The sequence below is a fragment of the Lissotriton vulgaris genome, chromosome 11, assembly GCF_964263255.1.
Source record: "Lissotriton vulgaris chromosome 11, aLisVul1.2, whole genome shotgun sequence".
NCBI classification, from domain to species: domain Eukaryota; kingdom Metazoa; phylum Chordata; class Amphibia; order Caudata; family Salamandridae; genus Lissotriton; species Lissotriton vulgaris.
In genome coordinates, this window is record NC_141699.1 from 351,708,477 (window position 1) to 351,724,942 (window position 16,466).

General features: G+C 48.8%; 1 protein-coding gene across 2 annotated transcripts in view; it reads left to right on the forward strand.

Annotated features, from left to right (window-relative positions):
• Window positions 1-16,466, forward strand: part of SLC7A4 (solute carrier family 7 member 4) — a 197,812-nt gene that overhangs the window by 134,631 nt on the left and 46,715 nt on the right. For both annotated transcript variants that reach the window (XM_086943320.1, XM_086943321.1), the window contains exon 4: window positions 3,683-3,791. In XM_086943320.1, the coding sequence (XP_086799446.1) occupies window positions 3,683-3,791 (109 nt within the window). The remainder of the gene's footprint in view (window positions 1-3,682; window positions 3,792-16,466) is intronic.

Below are 16,466 nucleotides of genomic sequence, written 5' to 3' on the forward strand. Positions count from 1 at the left end.
TCACACAACATGAGACTCTCATGGCTGACTGTAAGTCAAGAAATTAGTCTGGGGAGGGTGTGCAACAATCAGATCACCTAAGCAGCCAGTAAATGTGGGAGGAAAGCACACTGCTATCATCTCAGTAAAGGTTCCCCAATGCACTCTGGTAAATTCAGTTCCCGATACTTTTAGTAACGCACAAGTCTGGGTGATTTCCATTTTTCAGAAGCAAGTAGCAGGTCTGGTTTTTTAAAAAAAAAACTTATACAGTTCAAATGAACCACTCTGCAATGCCCCTCATGTGAGGCAGGTCACAAAACATCAGCAAATAGAATATATAACATTGGCAGAAATGAAGACGCCCACTATGACCTTCAGGCAATGGAGGTGGCTCCACAGGATACTCTTATAGAGAAGCTCCTCGTGCATAGCACCCACAGTCCACCTACCAGGGACCAATGCAGTTTTGCAGAGAAGTAGAACCACTGGTATCGACGCATCTCTAAATTTCTTAAGCTAAGGATAAGTTCCATAAAATAGGAGGCACAAAGATTTCCCTTACTTTGAAAGTGTACATCTGACTTATCAAAATGCATCTTCTTACTTTTTCTGTAAGGGCGTGATGGCGAAACAGTGCCTCTGCCCTCCATTCTAGATGGATGTATGAAGACATTATTTTCTCCCTTTTCTTTTTGAAAGTCTCTTTAGCGGTGGTGGCTTTGAAGATCTCTAGTTAACTCTATCTTTGGCCACAATTAAATAGCCAAAATGGATTGCTTACAGATCAGTGTGTGGGCTGATGTTTTTCGTTTTTTTTAACAGGTAGTGGCCCTGTTTTATTATTAGGTGGACCGGTTTTTACCGTTAATTTCATGAATATTAAAACATTTTGCTACATGCTTCTGTAATGGAGGCAACTTTTATTTTGGGGCCCGGGCGTATTGTTTGTCCCAGTCCGACCCTGGCTGAAGTGCGAGCACAGATATAATTACAATAATAGATATTTTTTACATGTGTGACCTGGAGCATGGCTGGGTAGGGGGGCGGTCTTGATGCTGTACCCAGCTCTGCAGGTATCGGACAAAGATGTAACACTACAAAGTATACTCAGATGGGAGGCGTGCCTGGGTGTGGCCCTGACAGATAAGCAGTGGTGGTTGGCCCTGGAGCAGGTTAAGCGGGTATCTGGGTATCTCGTAATGCTCGCTAGAAGTTTACACAGTATAATTTTCTAGACCAGTTGTACCTCACACCACACCGGCTGCATAAGATATTGCCAGGCGTCGCCCTGTTTTGTCCGCTATGCAGGCATCCAGACGCAATGTTTTTACACATGGTGTGGGTCTGCCCAATACTAGATCGGGTGTGGGTGTGGGTGATGGAGCATCTCTCGGAGGGGACGGGTGTACGCAGGGCCGTTTCAAGGTGTTTTGCCGCCATAGGCTAGAATTGAAAAATACCGCCCCCTCCCTTTTACAACCATTAATCTCTCTCCCTGTCATCCTGGCTAGAAGAATGAATGCAGTAGATATTCCCAAACTCATGTTTTTTGCCGCCCTCCCCCTTTTGCCGGGCTATGCGGCCGCCAAGTCTTACCTAATGGTAGAAGCGGCCCTGGATGTATGGTTGGCACCAGATCCTCTGCTATGCCTCTTGGTGATTACAAAACGGACAAAATACATTAAGCGCCAGTTGACTTGGCAGTGGCCCCCTTCAAGCGCCAGATAGTGATGTCATGGAAGGTGGCGCAGTCGCCCCTCGACCCCCCCCTTCCCTCCCCCCTCCTTCGGAGATATGTTGGCACCGAGTGGTGCATAAGTGGGCTCTGGCTGAGGCAGATGCCATGTCCCGTGAGGCGCTGCTGCGGGGAGGTGCTGGTGCTGCTACAAGTGTGTGAAATGAAAGGCTGTAGGATGTACACGTTTGTTTGTTAAATAATTTAAATACCTGGAAATAAACTGTACACATTCAGGAACTTGGAAAGCAAAAATGGAGCACGTTTATTTAAATTCTGAAATGTGATGGAAACAAAGATTTGAATAGGATCGAAACAAATCCAAGCAACTTTGCTTGGTCGGGCACAAATGATATTCACTGAAACCCTATTTCCCCACTTTATCGTTTGTGTGCAGTCTAGTTTTATCAGTAAAACTATGTCTGTGCAAATGTAGTTTATATTTAAATGGAAAACGTGCTGTCTGCAAAGGACAGTGAGCACCACACGATGCTTTAGTTATAATAAAGGATCGCCCTCCTCATGTCGGGTAAAGGTAGGTGGGTCACACAAGTTTGTCATTCTAAAAAAGTTTGTGGTTCCAAAAGGTTTGCACTGCAGCGACGAGAAGCTGCTCCCTGATAACCTGGTCTTTAGTCTCCGTGGACAGATGAGAAAAAAAAGAGTTCCAGGTTGTACAAAAAAATTAACTAGGTCAGCTAAATGAATAGTTCCTGCTGTTAGTAGCAGTTCCCTGCGGGTGCCTGGCACGCTGCTTGCATTTCATCAGATCAGTACCACGTCAATGCCTGCAGGCAGGGCCGGCGCTAGGTATGGGCAGCGTGGGCGGCTGCCCAGGGCCTCGCAGCCAGGGGGCCTCGCGCTTTCAAATACTTAAGAGTTTGGAGGTCCAGGGGGCCCAGGAGGCCCAAGGGATTTCATCAATATCTGCTGCCGGTCCGTCTCTCTTGGCCTAATCGCTGCATCTGCATGAGGACAGCAGCGATTAGAAAGGTCATTCAAGCGCCCTCACCTGTGAAGTGCGCCCTGCCCCTGGTTGAATAAAAAGCAGGATAACCCCCAGGGCGCAGAACAAAAGATATAATGAGGGCGCTCACACTGAAAACAGCTCAGCTCATCCAGGACGAGGGAAAGGGAGCACAGAGTGATTGAAATACGGAATCAAGTGAGAGGAGGTGGGGGGAGCAGATAGGTGTGAGATAGCAGCCAGGCAAGAGGTGCAGGAAGAGGAGCACAATCAGAATGTAAAATTGGCTGGAGCAGGGCTTTCAGTGTGCTAGGTCCCCCGGGTCTTTACCTGGTGGTAAATTAAAATCGACATTGAAACAGGCCCCTATCTCGTCCTTTACTTTACCTACAAAAACAATGATCCTGTATCAGCACAATAATTGTATAACACAGTGCCCGGGTTGGACATTAGGGCAATTAGACAGTGTGTAATGGTCTAATCTGCCAGGTTAGTATTTGACCTGTTTTTTGGGTATTTCTAACCATTTTACTTATATCAAAACTAGGTAAGTTGCTTCTTTTAAAGCAGCAACAAACAATGCCATATAATTAATGTCCAATTGATATTACCTCCTATGAGGTCACTTCCTGTCAGGTTAAAATCTTATGCGAATTATAGGGGCCTCGCATGTTCCTATTCTGCCCAGGGCCCCACAAATCCTAGGACCGGCCCTGCCTGCAGGTGCATTACAAGGCTCGCCAGTCTATTCTTTCCAGGAGGAACTTTATTAAGTGCAGAGGAGGGAGCTCGCTGCTGACATCTTGGGGAATGTTTCCTATTGCATTCTGGTAAATGCAGTTCATGATATTTTCAGTAACCCACAAGGGAGAGCTTTTGTGAACCCTTCATAACCCCCAAATCCCCAGAGCCAATAAATGTCAGTTTTGCAGATTTAGACATCCTTGTACTGGTCATAACTTCTTCTGAATGTGTTCTTTGTTTCTCTTCTCCTGCAGGTTCCCTTTGTCCCTCTGCTCCCGTCGCTAAGCATCCTTCTGAACACCTATCTCATGCTGAAACTCAACTATATGACATGGGTGCGGTTTTCCGTTTGGCTCGTAGTAGGTGAGTTCCTAAGTTCCTTCAGCTTCTTCTGGGGTATCAAAGGTGGGTCTCTCAGAAATGTATGCGCGTCACTTGTTGAAGATTTCATGGCACAGATGTCCGCCATCATATTTCTACGGAATTATGCTCTCACACAGCCCCAAGCGTATGGGACAATTCCCAGCAGCCAGTTCGGACAGAAAAACACGTTTTTCCAGATCACTTGAGCTTCTCGTGATGTTTATACACCCTGCTTGAGGGAGTTAAATGCTCCCCTGACCTCTCCTGTGACCTGCGGAGGCTGTGTTCTTCCCTGGTAAACAGAACTTCTAGAGAGCATGCGCAGGTTGCTCGCAGTGTTATTACGACGGGAAACACAATGGCCATCTTTATTGAGCACTCCAAAGGGATTTTCCGATTTGATATTAGTGGTGATAGGCTTAAAACCAAGAAGCAATCTCTGGCTAGTAAGTTTGCGGCCAGTGTGGTACTTTGCCAACCTCCCACTCGCTGATTGGTCGGTTGCATAGTGGGTCGCAAGTAGGCCTACCTCATGAATATTGATGAGGTAGGTCATAAATTGCGACCCACCACAATGTGCTGCTATGGGATGGTGACCTTCTGGGGTCAGCGGACCCATGCCTTTGATGGTATATAAATAAAAAAAAATGTTTTATTTAAATGCAGCCCCTTTTCCTGAAAGCAAAATAAGATGTGTTTAAAAAAAAGAAAATGTAAATTTTTAGTTCGTGTTATAAAGAGTAGGCAATGGTTCACGGGACCAATGTCTACTCTTAATAAATGTTTTGCCAACATTCACAAAGGGTAACAGGATCCTGGATTACCCCTTCCCATTAGCGAATGGGTTCCTACTACAATTGTGTAGTTGGTGAAATATTATTGTTTTGCAATTGTATTTCGGCAGCAAAACATTAATACATAGAATCCGAACTGGAATTTGAAAGGGACGTCCTAAACATGCCCCTTCTAAATACCGATTCAGTATTTAGTTGTAAACCTAATTTCTGAGATAATAATTTTCTACCAAATCATAATTTAGGTTTGTAATACATCAAAAAACATTTTGCAGTAACAAATTGCCCTTAATTTCAAATCACACCTTTTGCAAATGCAGAGTGTTTTCATACATTTGACCTCAAGTTCCTACCCTTAAGACAACATGATAAAATGTGGTCCCTTTAAACAGGTAAATATGTATTCCCTGTTTTAAGCTGATGTGTTTTCTGTTACTAATTCTTTCATAAAGAATCTGTTGCAGCCATCCAGAGCAAAACTACTGGCCATTTTCTTAATTCTTTCAACATCCGCTATTGAACGTTATGATGTCTGGTGCTAATAAGAGCTCAATGTAACCTATAACAGAAATGTATTTTATGTGCAAGTGTACAGACTTTGGATTATATCGTCTGTGTTTTTACGAGTTCCTTCACCCTAAACATTTTTAATGTATTTTGTTTGTGTTTGTTTGGGTTGGGTATTTACAGAGCACATATCTAAATATGAAGGGCACCTTATCACTGTAGTGGGGATTCTTCCTTACTCAATTGGTTATCTGTAAGTCAATTATGTCGGCCGTAGAACTCGTCCATGATTTATTTTGGACGAATGGGGAAGGTAAGGGTTAAGAATTTGCTACTGAGAAACATGTGCATTCAGAAGAGGGTGGTTTAGTCTTTCCCTAAATTGCTGAAAGGATTGAGTCATTCTTTGGTTGCTGAGTGATCACTCCTAAGTGGGGACTGTAAGCTAGAGACCGCTTGTCTCTTGAGCCTTCTTATTTTTGTAACTAGATTGGAGGCAGTGACCTTGCTACCTCTGTAGTTCCTCAGCCATAATCGTTTTGATGCTTGTTGGTGTCAACAGTCTTGAAGATGGCGCATCTTGAATTAGATGTTGACTGGTTGAGATAGCAAGCTATGTTTTTGTCGGGTTGGGCTTGTGTGGAGGTTTTCTTTTTGCGTCTCTCATGAGCAGGTGGTAGCTGAATAAAACATCCAGTTGATGGTCGGGAAACAAGGTGGAGTCATTGGCTTGGGTCCGTCTGTTTTGGGGCATTTTGCCCCTGCAGGTTTGCTCGACACACCATGTTCATTCTTCATTCTCTAGTGATACACAACGGACCACAAACGTGCGTTTCCTATTTTTTCCTCAAGCAGCATAAAAGTCCACTTACCTTTTGTATACACACCCTTTTGATCCATGTTTCACCATATTCTCCCGAATTCTGCATTATATGTACTGCGCTCTGCTCATGTCCAGGTTGTCACTCCTTCATTTCCCAACCTTTGCTGCCTCCAGTTCCAGTTGTCTGTCTCTCCTGCTCCAGTGCTCTGACCTCTACTTGCAATACTGCCTCTGTCCATCAGCTCTCCTCTCCTTGTCTTCATGCAGCCTCATGGTGTCATGCTCTGCTCTCATGGATAGCACACAGCTTCTGTGCCTCTTCCTCCTTGTCACTGTATCCAGACCCTGCCCCTCTGACCATCCGACGCCCTGCTCCGTGCCACTGCGGTCTCACCCATCCCTTGGTAGGGCCATGGTCTTGCTTTTTTCTTGATGCATGTCTTCTTTGACTGCATGCAAACCCTCTAAACTCACATGTCCTACTCATCAAAGCTGCCTTAACTCTTCACCTCCTGTAGGCATCAAAAGGGCTGGCTGTACTGGGTGGGCATGGTCGCAGTGTTGAGGCTTCAGTTGAAACAACCTTATCATACCATGCAGCATCACACCTTCAGGTGCAGAATGACTGGTGATACAAACCCAGTGGCGATCCAGCATACGCAGTAGAATGCTGGATACTTGATGACCCTACTCTCATCTCATACCTATACAACAGATAGAGTACCAAGATACTACCACATGCCTCCACGTTAGTCATTTTCTCCTGGAGGCAACCTCTCTGGAGGATGGGTTGGTGTGGGCGTATCACGCGCCGAACACCATTGGGACACAATAGACTGCTGCCCCAATTGGCGGATCTCCAGGGCTTCCGTGGGTGGGACCGAATAGGAATCACCACTGTGGGGAATGTTCTGCATGGCCTACAACTGAAATCCTTCTCAGGATCTGAAAAACGAATATTCAATGCCCAGTTCTCAGTTTTATAGATACCTACAGCTCCGTCATGCCATTACGCCATACATAGCCACGCTAGAGTCGCTTCCAGACTTTAACCCACTGGAGGGCAAACTCTTGATAGGAGACCTAGGTGATCTCAAAATTTAAAAAATCTGTTAATCCCTCATTACACACAGCACCACAACACTTGAGTCATTGAAGACCTCTTGGCAAACGGAAATATGCCTCCTAGACTCTGATGATTGGCCAGAGGCGTAGGAATCCCCCAGGGTGGCTGCTATTTCATCACGACTACGACTGATCCAATTAAAATACCTTCATGAAGCATATTACACACACACCAGAGACTATGGATAGCCGGCCTGATCAACTCCCCCATTTATTTACGATGTCGGAGCAACGAGGGCATGTTTTTGCACACAGTATGGACATGCACAGCCTTAGATAGGTTCTGGTCCGGGGTACTCACATGCCTTACAGAAATCCTGGGATGGGAAGTCCCCTAGACTAACACTACTTCACATCATCAATGAGATTGGTGGCAACAGGTATAAGCGCTACCTCCTTTGGCTAGGCCTAACGCTCGCTAAACGAGACATAGCCAGATTATGGAAATCTGACACTTCCCCCACAGTACGGGCATGGAAAAATGGGATGGACTTCTGCATGGGGCTGGAAATTCCAGTTTTCCAGGCGTGCGGATGCCCGCAGAAACACTCAAAAATATGGCAGAGATGGGCAGACTCACGTGGCCTGGTTTTGACAAGGCAGACAATGGTGTTGGACATTATGGATACTGATATCCAGACTTTTGATTCAGTGGTATGATGTACATTTTGAAACATCTCTATTCGAATTTAGACTCTATCTAGAAGTGTAATATGTTACCGAAGAGGAACCAATGTATTGGGCTTTATTTTTATAGTTGGATTATGCTCTGTTATGTAACACTATTCATGTATACATTTATATAAATATGTAGTCCGATGGACAACAAGATCACAAATAACTCAATACAATTTGTCATGAAAAAAAAAACAACCTTATCATGATCACAGCATAGTAGCATTAGGGAAATCTGTATGTAATAAACAGACACTATACGATTTTGATGAACCAGCCCATGCACCCTGGAGTGGAAGTAGATGACAGAAATGTTTGATTTACATTTTAGTTGACTGCAGCTGGAAGTGATCCTATTTAACATATGCGGTTTTCCCTTGTTGGTGTTGGGGCACTCAGAGGGGGGCTGCACTGAGGAGGAGGTTGATGGACGTTTGTCTGTCTGTCTCGTAATTGGAAGTCTGTGATCTGATTCCTAAGTTTGTAACTTAAGAGATGTCTCATTATTGTTCAGTGCATATTAGGGCAGCATCAGGACCGAATCGAAATTTGCCTAGCTTACGTAACGGTAAGTTTCAATTCTATTAAGGACACGGAGGCGAGGATTATGCTATATCTTCCTTCGCTTTATTAACATAAAGAAACCACAGCAGCTCAGGAAAAGATATAATAAGAACAAAAAATGCTTTAAACATAAAGCATTGACGTAATGTTCAACAAAAAATCAACAACTCCCAAGAGTCTCTTTGCTTATAACAATAGTCCATAGTCCTTTGTCTCTGTCCATCACCACTATATAACCGGACTTCCCATCATCTTCCTCCTCTTTCTTCGCGCAGATCACGCTTAAGCCTCATTGGTCCTGTTTAGCACCGTCGTTGCCTGCCAAAAAAGGAACAGCATCAGCGAGGTGGCCCAGGAAAATGCGACAACAAGGCGAGGAGCATTCAGTGAACAACACAGTACCGACAACGTAAAGGAAAACGCTTTACTTACTGCCATACGGGTGGGTAGAGACACCACCGTAGTCCGGGTGGGATAATCCTCGCCTCCGTGTCCTTAATAGAATTGAAACTTACCGTTACGTAAGCTAGGCAAATTTCGATTCTATGTCAGGACCGGAGGCTTCAGATTATGCTAGTTTAAAGCTTACTTACCACCAACTGAGCCAAATCCACCACCGGCTTAAAATAAAACCTCTTGAAGGTGGAATCCGAGGACCAGTCCGCCGCTCGCATAAGGTCCTCCAGACGAGCACCCACCGAGAATGCCTTAGAGGCCATGGCCCCCCTGGCGGAGTGTGCTCCAAAGAGAGAAGTATTGATGCCCGCTTCCTGCATGACCCAACGCACCCACCGAGCAATAGTGGGGGAGGAGACAGCTTTGTGTGGCTTCCGCAGGGCAATCAACAACTGACGCTCGCCCGGAGGGCGCAGATCCAAAGTCAGGTCCTCATATGCTTTGAGGCATTGCACGACACACAACTTAGGAGTGTCAGTAAAGGCTGGATAAGAAATGGAACGCGACGACGCACCGTAAAGGTAACCCCATCCGGGGAGAAAATGCGTGCAGAAACATCCAGCGCGCGCACGTCCGAGACGCGCCTACAAGAGACCAGACATAACAACATGGCTAATTTCGCCGAGAGCTCCTTAAGAGACAGATAAGAATTCGCTGGCCACGACAGGAACAGATTCAGAACCAGATTGACGTCCCAAAGGACGGAGTACCTGGGTTCTGGCGGCAGTGCGAGGCGAACCGCTCGCAGAAGCCGGCACACAAAAGGGTGTTCCCCTACCGGATGGCCATCGATGTTATCGTGGCCCGCAGAAATCGCCGACCGGATAGCATTGATCGTCCTATACGCTAAACCCTTGTCGGCCAAATGGGCCAGAAAATTCAGCACAGGAACAAGGCCGGCGACCATGGGATCCAAATCCCTTCGTAAACACCAACGCATCCACTTAAGCCAAGCGGATCTGTAACGCTTCGTCGTACTATCGGCCCATGCTTTGGAGAGCAAGTGCGCAGCTGACCCCAAAAGGCCCGGGAGCGTCCAGCGTCTCCTGAGAGCCTCCACGCCACGAGGCGGAGAGTGTTCTGCATGACGAGAGGGTGAGGTTCCTGATCCGGGCTCGTCAGGAGCAGAGGAAACCGGGGGAGTAGGATTGGAAAATCCCAAGAAAGTTCCAGAAGAACCGGAAACCATACTTGAGACCTCCACAGCGGTGTAACCAACACCAGTTCCGCACCCTGGCGGCGTATTTGAGCCGCCGTTCGCATGATCATGGAGAACGGGGGAAACGCAAACGGCTGTTCCCGACTCCAATCCTGCAAGAACGCGTCCGTGGCCTCTGCCAGAGGGTCCGGCCTCCAGCTGTAGAACCGCGGCAGCTGGTGGTCGAGACGGGACGCGAAGAGGTCCACCGAGAAGGGGCCCCAGAGGGAGTGTAGCCACCGGAAGACTCCCGGATCCAGTTTCCACTGGCTGGCATCCCTGAGATGTCGAGAGTGCCAATCCGCTACCTGATTGCACTGGCCTGGCAGATACTCCGCCGTCACCGCAATGTGACGAGACAGGCAATAATCCCAGAAGTCCTTCGCTAAGTCCGCCAAAGCGCGGGACCGAGGACCTCCTAGGTGGTTCACATACCGGACCGCCGAAATATTGTCCATCCGTAGCAGGACACAAGCCTTGATTGAATCTTTGGTCCAACAGCGAACTGCGAAGGAGCCCGCAAGGAGCTCCAAACAATTGATATGCAATTGTTGTTCTTCTGACGACCAGGCGCCGCCGGTGGAAAAATCCCCGCACCGGGCGCCCCAGCCCGACCTGCTGGCGTCGGACTCTATGATCAGGTCCGGAGCCGAACCGAAGATCGCTCGCCCATTCCATGCCTCCATGTGAGACAGCCACCATGACATTTCCTCCTTCACTTCGTCCGTGAGAGGGACCCACTGATCGTAACACATCCCACGGCGCAAATGCTGCGCCTTCAGGCGCTGAAGAGCCCTGTAGTGCAGCGGGCCCGGGAAAATCGCCTGGATGGAGGACGACAGAAGACCCACCACCTTGGCGACATGGCGCAGTGACGTACGATCCTTCGCGATCGTCTGTCGGAGCAGGTGTCGTATCTTTGCGACCTTCCGACCCGGCAGGCTCAAGACCGCCTGTACCGAGTCCACCACGAAACCCAAAAAGGTGATCTGCTGAGTGGGAACCAAAACCGACTTGGAGCCGTTGATGACGAACCCCAGTCTCTGAAGCAGGCCGACAGCTTGACGCAGCTGTCCCGCCAGCACCTCTGGGCAATGTCCCATGAGGAGGATGTCGTCTAAGTATACTAACATCCGGACCCCCTGACTTCTGAGAAACTCCACTACCGGGTGGAGGACCTTCGTGAAGCACCACGGGGCCGACGAGAGACCGAACGGTAGGGCGGTGAATTCGAACACCTTGCCGTCCCACAGGAATTGTAGGAAACGACGATGAGGGGGGTGGATGGGAACGACCAAGTAGGCATCCTTGAGATCCAGTCGCACCATCCAATCCCGAGGGAGGAGCACGTCCCGAAGGAGGTGGATCCCCTCCATCTTGAAGTGACGGTAGACCAACCACCCATTGAACTCCTTGAGATTGATCACAGGCCTCTTGCCCCCATCTGTCTTGTCTACCAAGAAGACGTTGCTGAGGAACCCACGCGGGTGGCGCGTTGATAGACGGATGGCTCCCTTGCGCAGCAAGTCTGAGACCTCTTCGTCTATCAAGCGCTCGTCGGAATCTGCAAAAACCATAGGGCGCGGGGGCCTCACCTGAGTTGGCTGGTCGTAAAACTCTATATGGAAACCTCTCACAGTTTGCAAAACCCAAGCATCGGCAGTGAGCAATTCCCACTCCCCGTAAAAGCTTGCCAGCCGCCCCCCAATCGGCACTTGATCTAAGCAAAGTACACTTACCGGGGGCATTTCCTTGTCCGGAGTTCTTCTTGAACCCTCTGCCACCATAGCGTTGTCCCCTGGTGGGGTAGAAGTTGGTGTAGTTGGCCGAGGTCTGGTACTGACCTCTTCCGGAGCCTTGTCCACGGTTATTGGTCTGCTGACCACGGCCGATCGCGCGGCCCCTGCCGCGACCGGCCCCTCCAGAAAAACGCTGGTGGAACACCCTCTTGATGCTGGACTGGGCCTTGTCCAGCGACGTGAACGTATTCACGAACTTTCCCAGCTCGCGGATGAAAGGCTCACCGAAGAGGCCACCCTGGGCCACGGCCCCTGCCTCCGACGAGGCCAGGTCCCCCAGCTTCGGATCCAGCTTGATAAGGAGCGAACGCCGCCTCTCCGTGGATAGGGCACAGTTGGCGTTGCCCAAAAATACGATCACCCTCTGGGCCCAGTTGGAGAGCACCTCCGGTGAAATGGCAGTGCCATTCGCTCGGGCCTCCTCCGCCATATCGAGGATCTTCGTGGCGGGCCCGACCGCGTCCAACAGCTTGTCCTGGCAGGCCCGCCAGGACCGGTCGATCCCCTTCCTGGGGTCCTTCATGAATTTCGCCAGGAAGGTGGCCATCTTGGGGTCCTATTCTGGTGTCATGGCCACTTTCCCTTCCAGTGTAGGCCGAGGGCCTCCTTCTCCAGGGGCTTGCGCAGTCTGCCCGCGACAAACTTCGCCACCGTTTCCCCCGGGGCCCAGGCCGCGGAACGGGGGTGGACGATCTCGTCCGGGTCCAGCATGCCCGACTCGTCTCGGGGCATCTCCTTCGCTGAAGGTGCCGGAAGCCAAGAACGGGTCGACTCCCCGTCGTCATCCGTGTCCGGAGAGTCGTAGATCGGGGAGGCGGGCGCAGTAGACACGTCGCCTGAAGTGCCAGGGTCCACCAAGGGCGCCGGAGGCACCGCCGTCGCCTTAGCCAGGAAGGCGTCGCGAAGTCGCTCGAAAGCGCCCTTGTCCACGCCTTGGGCCTCCGATGAAGGTCCCTCACCACGGGGTCTCTTCGGAGCGGGCGGTAACCCGCCGGACGTCCCCGGGAGTTCGGGGGACGTAGGCACCTGCGACGCTGCCAGCTTCGCACACTCCTCCACGATGCGGGCAGAAAGGCGGTCCTCCATGGGCCCTACCACCTCCGTCACGCAACGATAGATGGAGCTGTCCACCGCCTGATAAAACTCATCATCCTGCAGATAGGGGCAGGCCTCCTCGTCGTACTCCCCTTCCATCTCGGAACCAAGGGGCAAATGCGGGGCACCCAAGAGGGCGGCAACCGAGAAAGTTCTCGAATGTGGGCAGGCCCAGCGGCTGCGATCACGTTTTGGGCCAGCTGACGTGGCAGGTGGGCTGCACCAACCCCCAAGCGTGCAGACCCTCCACGCCGGGACCGGGTCTACGTACCCCTCAAGCGCGCTAGGCCACACACGGGTAAAGAGGTGCACAGGTCTCGCCCGAAGGCGATTCACGCGGTCAGAACCGCTATACAGACCATAGAGGGCGTCAAAATTGGCAAAGTACAGACCCGGATCACCAGGTGTCAGAGGGGTACGCGAGGGTCGGCCCCTGCGCAAGCAGACCCCACGGCGTGGCTCCTCACACTGCGGAGGCGCGCCGGAGGGTCGGCGAAGCGACAGGCCGCCCCTGTGCGGTCTATGTACACACCGCACACAAGTGGGAATAAAGTCGCGTAGGAACGATAGAACGTTCCCGCAACCGGGGACTCTGAAAGGGAATAAACCATGCAAGGAGTCCCCAAAGACCGCACACAAGATAATAAATCACAATAAAAGAAGACAAAATAGAAAAAGCACTTATCTGGCTGCGGGAGCAGCGAAGAAAGAGGGGGAAGATGATGGGAAGTCCGGTTATATAGTGATGATGGACAGAGACAAAGGACTATGGACTATTGTTATAAGCAAAGAGACTCTTGGGAGTTGTTGATTTTTTGTTGAACATTACGTCAATGCTTTATGTTTAAAGCATTTTTTGTTCTTATTATATCTTTTCCTGAGCTGCTGTGGTTTCTTTATGTTAATAAAGCGAAGGAAGATATAGCATAATCTGAAGCCTCCGGTCCTGACATAGAATTTAGTAACTACCTCTGCAAAAGGTGAGACAGTAAGTGGTTAATCAGCTAAAGGACTACCAGGACAAATTGTAGATCAGTCTAGTTAGTTAGTTCAGAAAAATTGTTCATAATTTTTTAAGAATTAAGTCTTGCCTAGTAAGTGGCTTTGACATCTAGGAAACTAAGTAGTTGGCATCAGATCCACCCCCTGTTGAAGAAAGACCGCTTTGACCTTGACGACCTCCCCTATCTTATGGCTAATCACGCGCATCGCTTTCTTAGGGAAGAGCATCGAAAAGTTGGTGCAATCCTGCTCTATATGCAAATCTAGACGCCCTGTTTGAACATTGGCATCCATGTTTTTTCTAGGTCTCGCATTGGCCACGACCTTTTCAGTTTTCTAAAATATATGAGTAATCTGCTTCTAAGTGCTTGCCTTTCAGTCAGCCCTTTTCAACACTTGGTCTGTTATTGTGCCATTCACATTTTTATTCTGGCCACTACGTCATACAGCATTTAGCACACTTCAGCCGCTGGCCAACTTTGCTGTGAGTGACAGCATTATTTCCTTTCACAATGACCATGTCCCACAAAAGTAGTGCATTCAGTACCTGGGACTGCTGTGCTTTTAGCCACTATTTTTTCATATAGAATTCCCTCAACAATAAAGTTTAGCAAAAATCATGACAAAACAAAGGAAGCATTAATAAAGCCAAGAGGCCGACAGCCAAAGCCATACCTATTTAGTTTGCCAATGCTTGTTTAAGCTATGCACAGTATGACCATTCATAAGTAGTACATGAGCAAAATTTGCATATTGTGCTTAGAATACTGGGCAAATGTAAGTTTGCTGAAGATAACTTAAGGTATTGAGTTCATTGTGTTTTTAGATGCTGTGATGCTGCACAACATGCTACCTCAGTTTGGACCCAGCTATATGCAAATCAGTCTTGACCCTGCTTCAATAGGAACAGTCCAACCTGAAATGCCTAGCCAGGTTTTCCCTGAACTTGAACACAAGCCCAGGACCGGTTTTGTATAACCGGTCCCGAGTTGCTTGTGTTCCTGTTCTGGGAATAGCTGGCTAGGCAGTTCGGGCTGGACTGCACCTATGAGGAGCTGAGTCAAGACTGATTTGCATACGGCTGAGTCCAAACTGAAATGGCATGGTGAGAAATAGAACAATGGGTTGGAGTTTCACCCCGAGCAATTGCCAGTGGTTAGACTTATTGCAAGCAGATTCCGATTACTTTTTGCGTGTTTCAAGATTTTACAGTGGGCTTAAAGCTCTTCAACTGCTTTGGCATTGGTTGGCTTTATTGTCTCTCTCACATGCTTCTTTTTTGATGGCTTGCCATGTCCATCATGTGTTAGTCCTTCTCCTGGAGCATAACCGTTTTACTTGTGTCCTTGCACAGCTCACGTCTAGGGACATGTTTTATTATTTTTAGGTTTTGCCTGTTTAGCGCTTGCGCTGTGCTTGTGAAATCTATTGTACTTCATATAAATCTTAAAAGGGGCTTACGTCCCACCTTCACTTTTCATTGGTTTGTGTGCCTGCCACTTACATTTTCCTCCATTTCTATTGGCTTTAGCATACTATTTCCTGTTCCTCTCGTGTGTTAGTCTCCTCAGTATCCCATGGCCCAAGTGCTATTTTTATCTGCTTTATGGAATTTTTTTTTAACGTTTTGCCTGCACAGCGCTTTTAAGTGCTGGCATTTCTGTAAGGAGGCTTAATTGGTTAGTCAAAAGTTTTTGCTGTCCAATCTGGTGTCTTTCATTTGTTTCTCTTGTTTCACTTGCATTGTGACTTTTATTTCTTCCACAAGGCTTGGCACGCATGGTGCTCCAAGCCCCGCTTTAAACCCTGAGCCCCGCCCCTAGATTTTGCCTTCAGTTTTCTGATTTGCTGATACAGAGGATATTACCATCATTCCAATACTTGTTCATGGACCTTCGACCGTGCTTCCATGCGGATTCTTGCTCGCTTTTGGCCATGCCGACCTTTCTGTTCCTCACAGGCACCCACCCATACTGACAGAGCATTCACACTCCTTGCTTTTGTTTCTCGTCCGTGTCAGACCCCCACCGCAGTCTCCCCCCGGAGACATTTATCACCCATCCGTGACCCGACCCCGGCGAGCGCCAGGAACCCCGGATCTCTGAACCTCCACCGCTACAACTCTTTCGCACTCCACACCCTCAAACCCGGAAAAAAACAATAACTGCCAAAGATCTACACCGACCACCATCCATGGCCAGTTCTCTAGCTGATTCTGCCGTCAATCCTTCACCTTCAAAGGACCGCCTAAACCACACCGGATGCCTGCACTCCTGAAGCACTGACATGCATCCTCCTCAACGTGCGCTTCCTACACAGACACTTTGCAAAAAGGAAGGGGTTTGGTCCGATTGGGAAGGAGGGGGGTAGGACCACAGAATCAATACCAAGAAAAGTTTACCCAGGGTAAACTTTTCTTGGTATTGATCCTACACAGACACGGCGTAGAGATCTGGGACCTTCTCAACACACTCTTCCCCCGATGCCGCTTTCTTAGCAGAAACCTGGACCAATGCCACCTCCGCCCTGACATCGTCTGCGACATCCCTGACAGCTACAAGATCCAGAGAAAGGACCACCCCCACCGTTCAAGGAGGAGGACTCGCCATCGCACACAAGAGCTCCCTCCGACTCTCC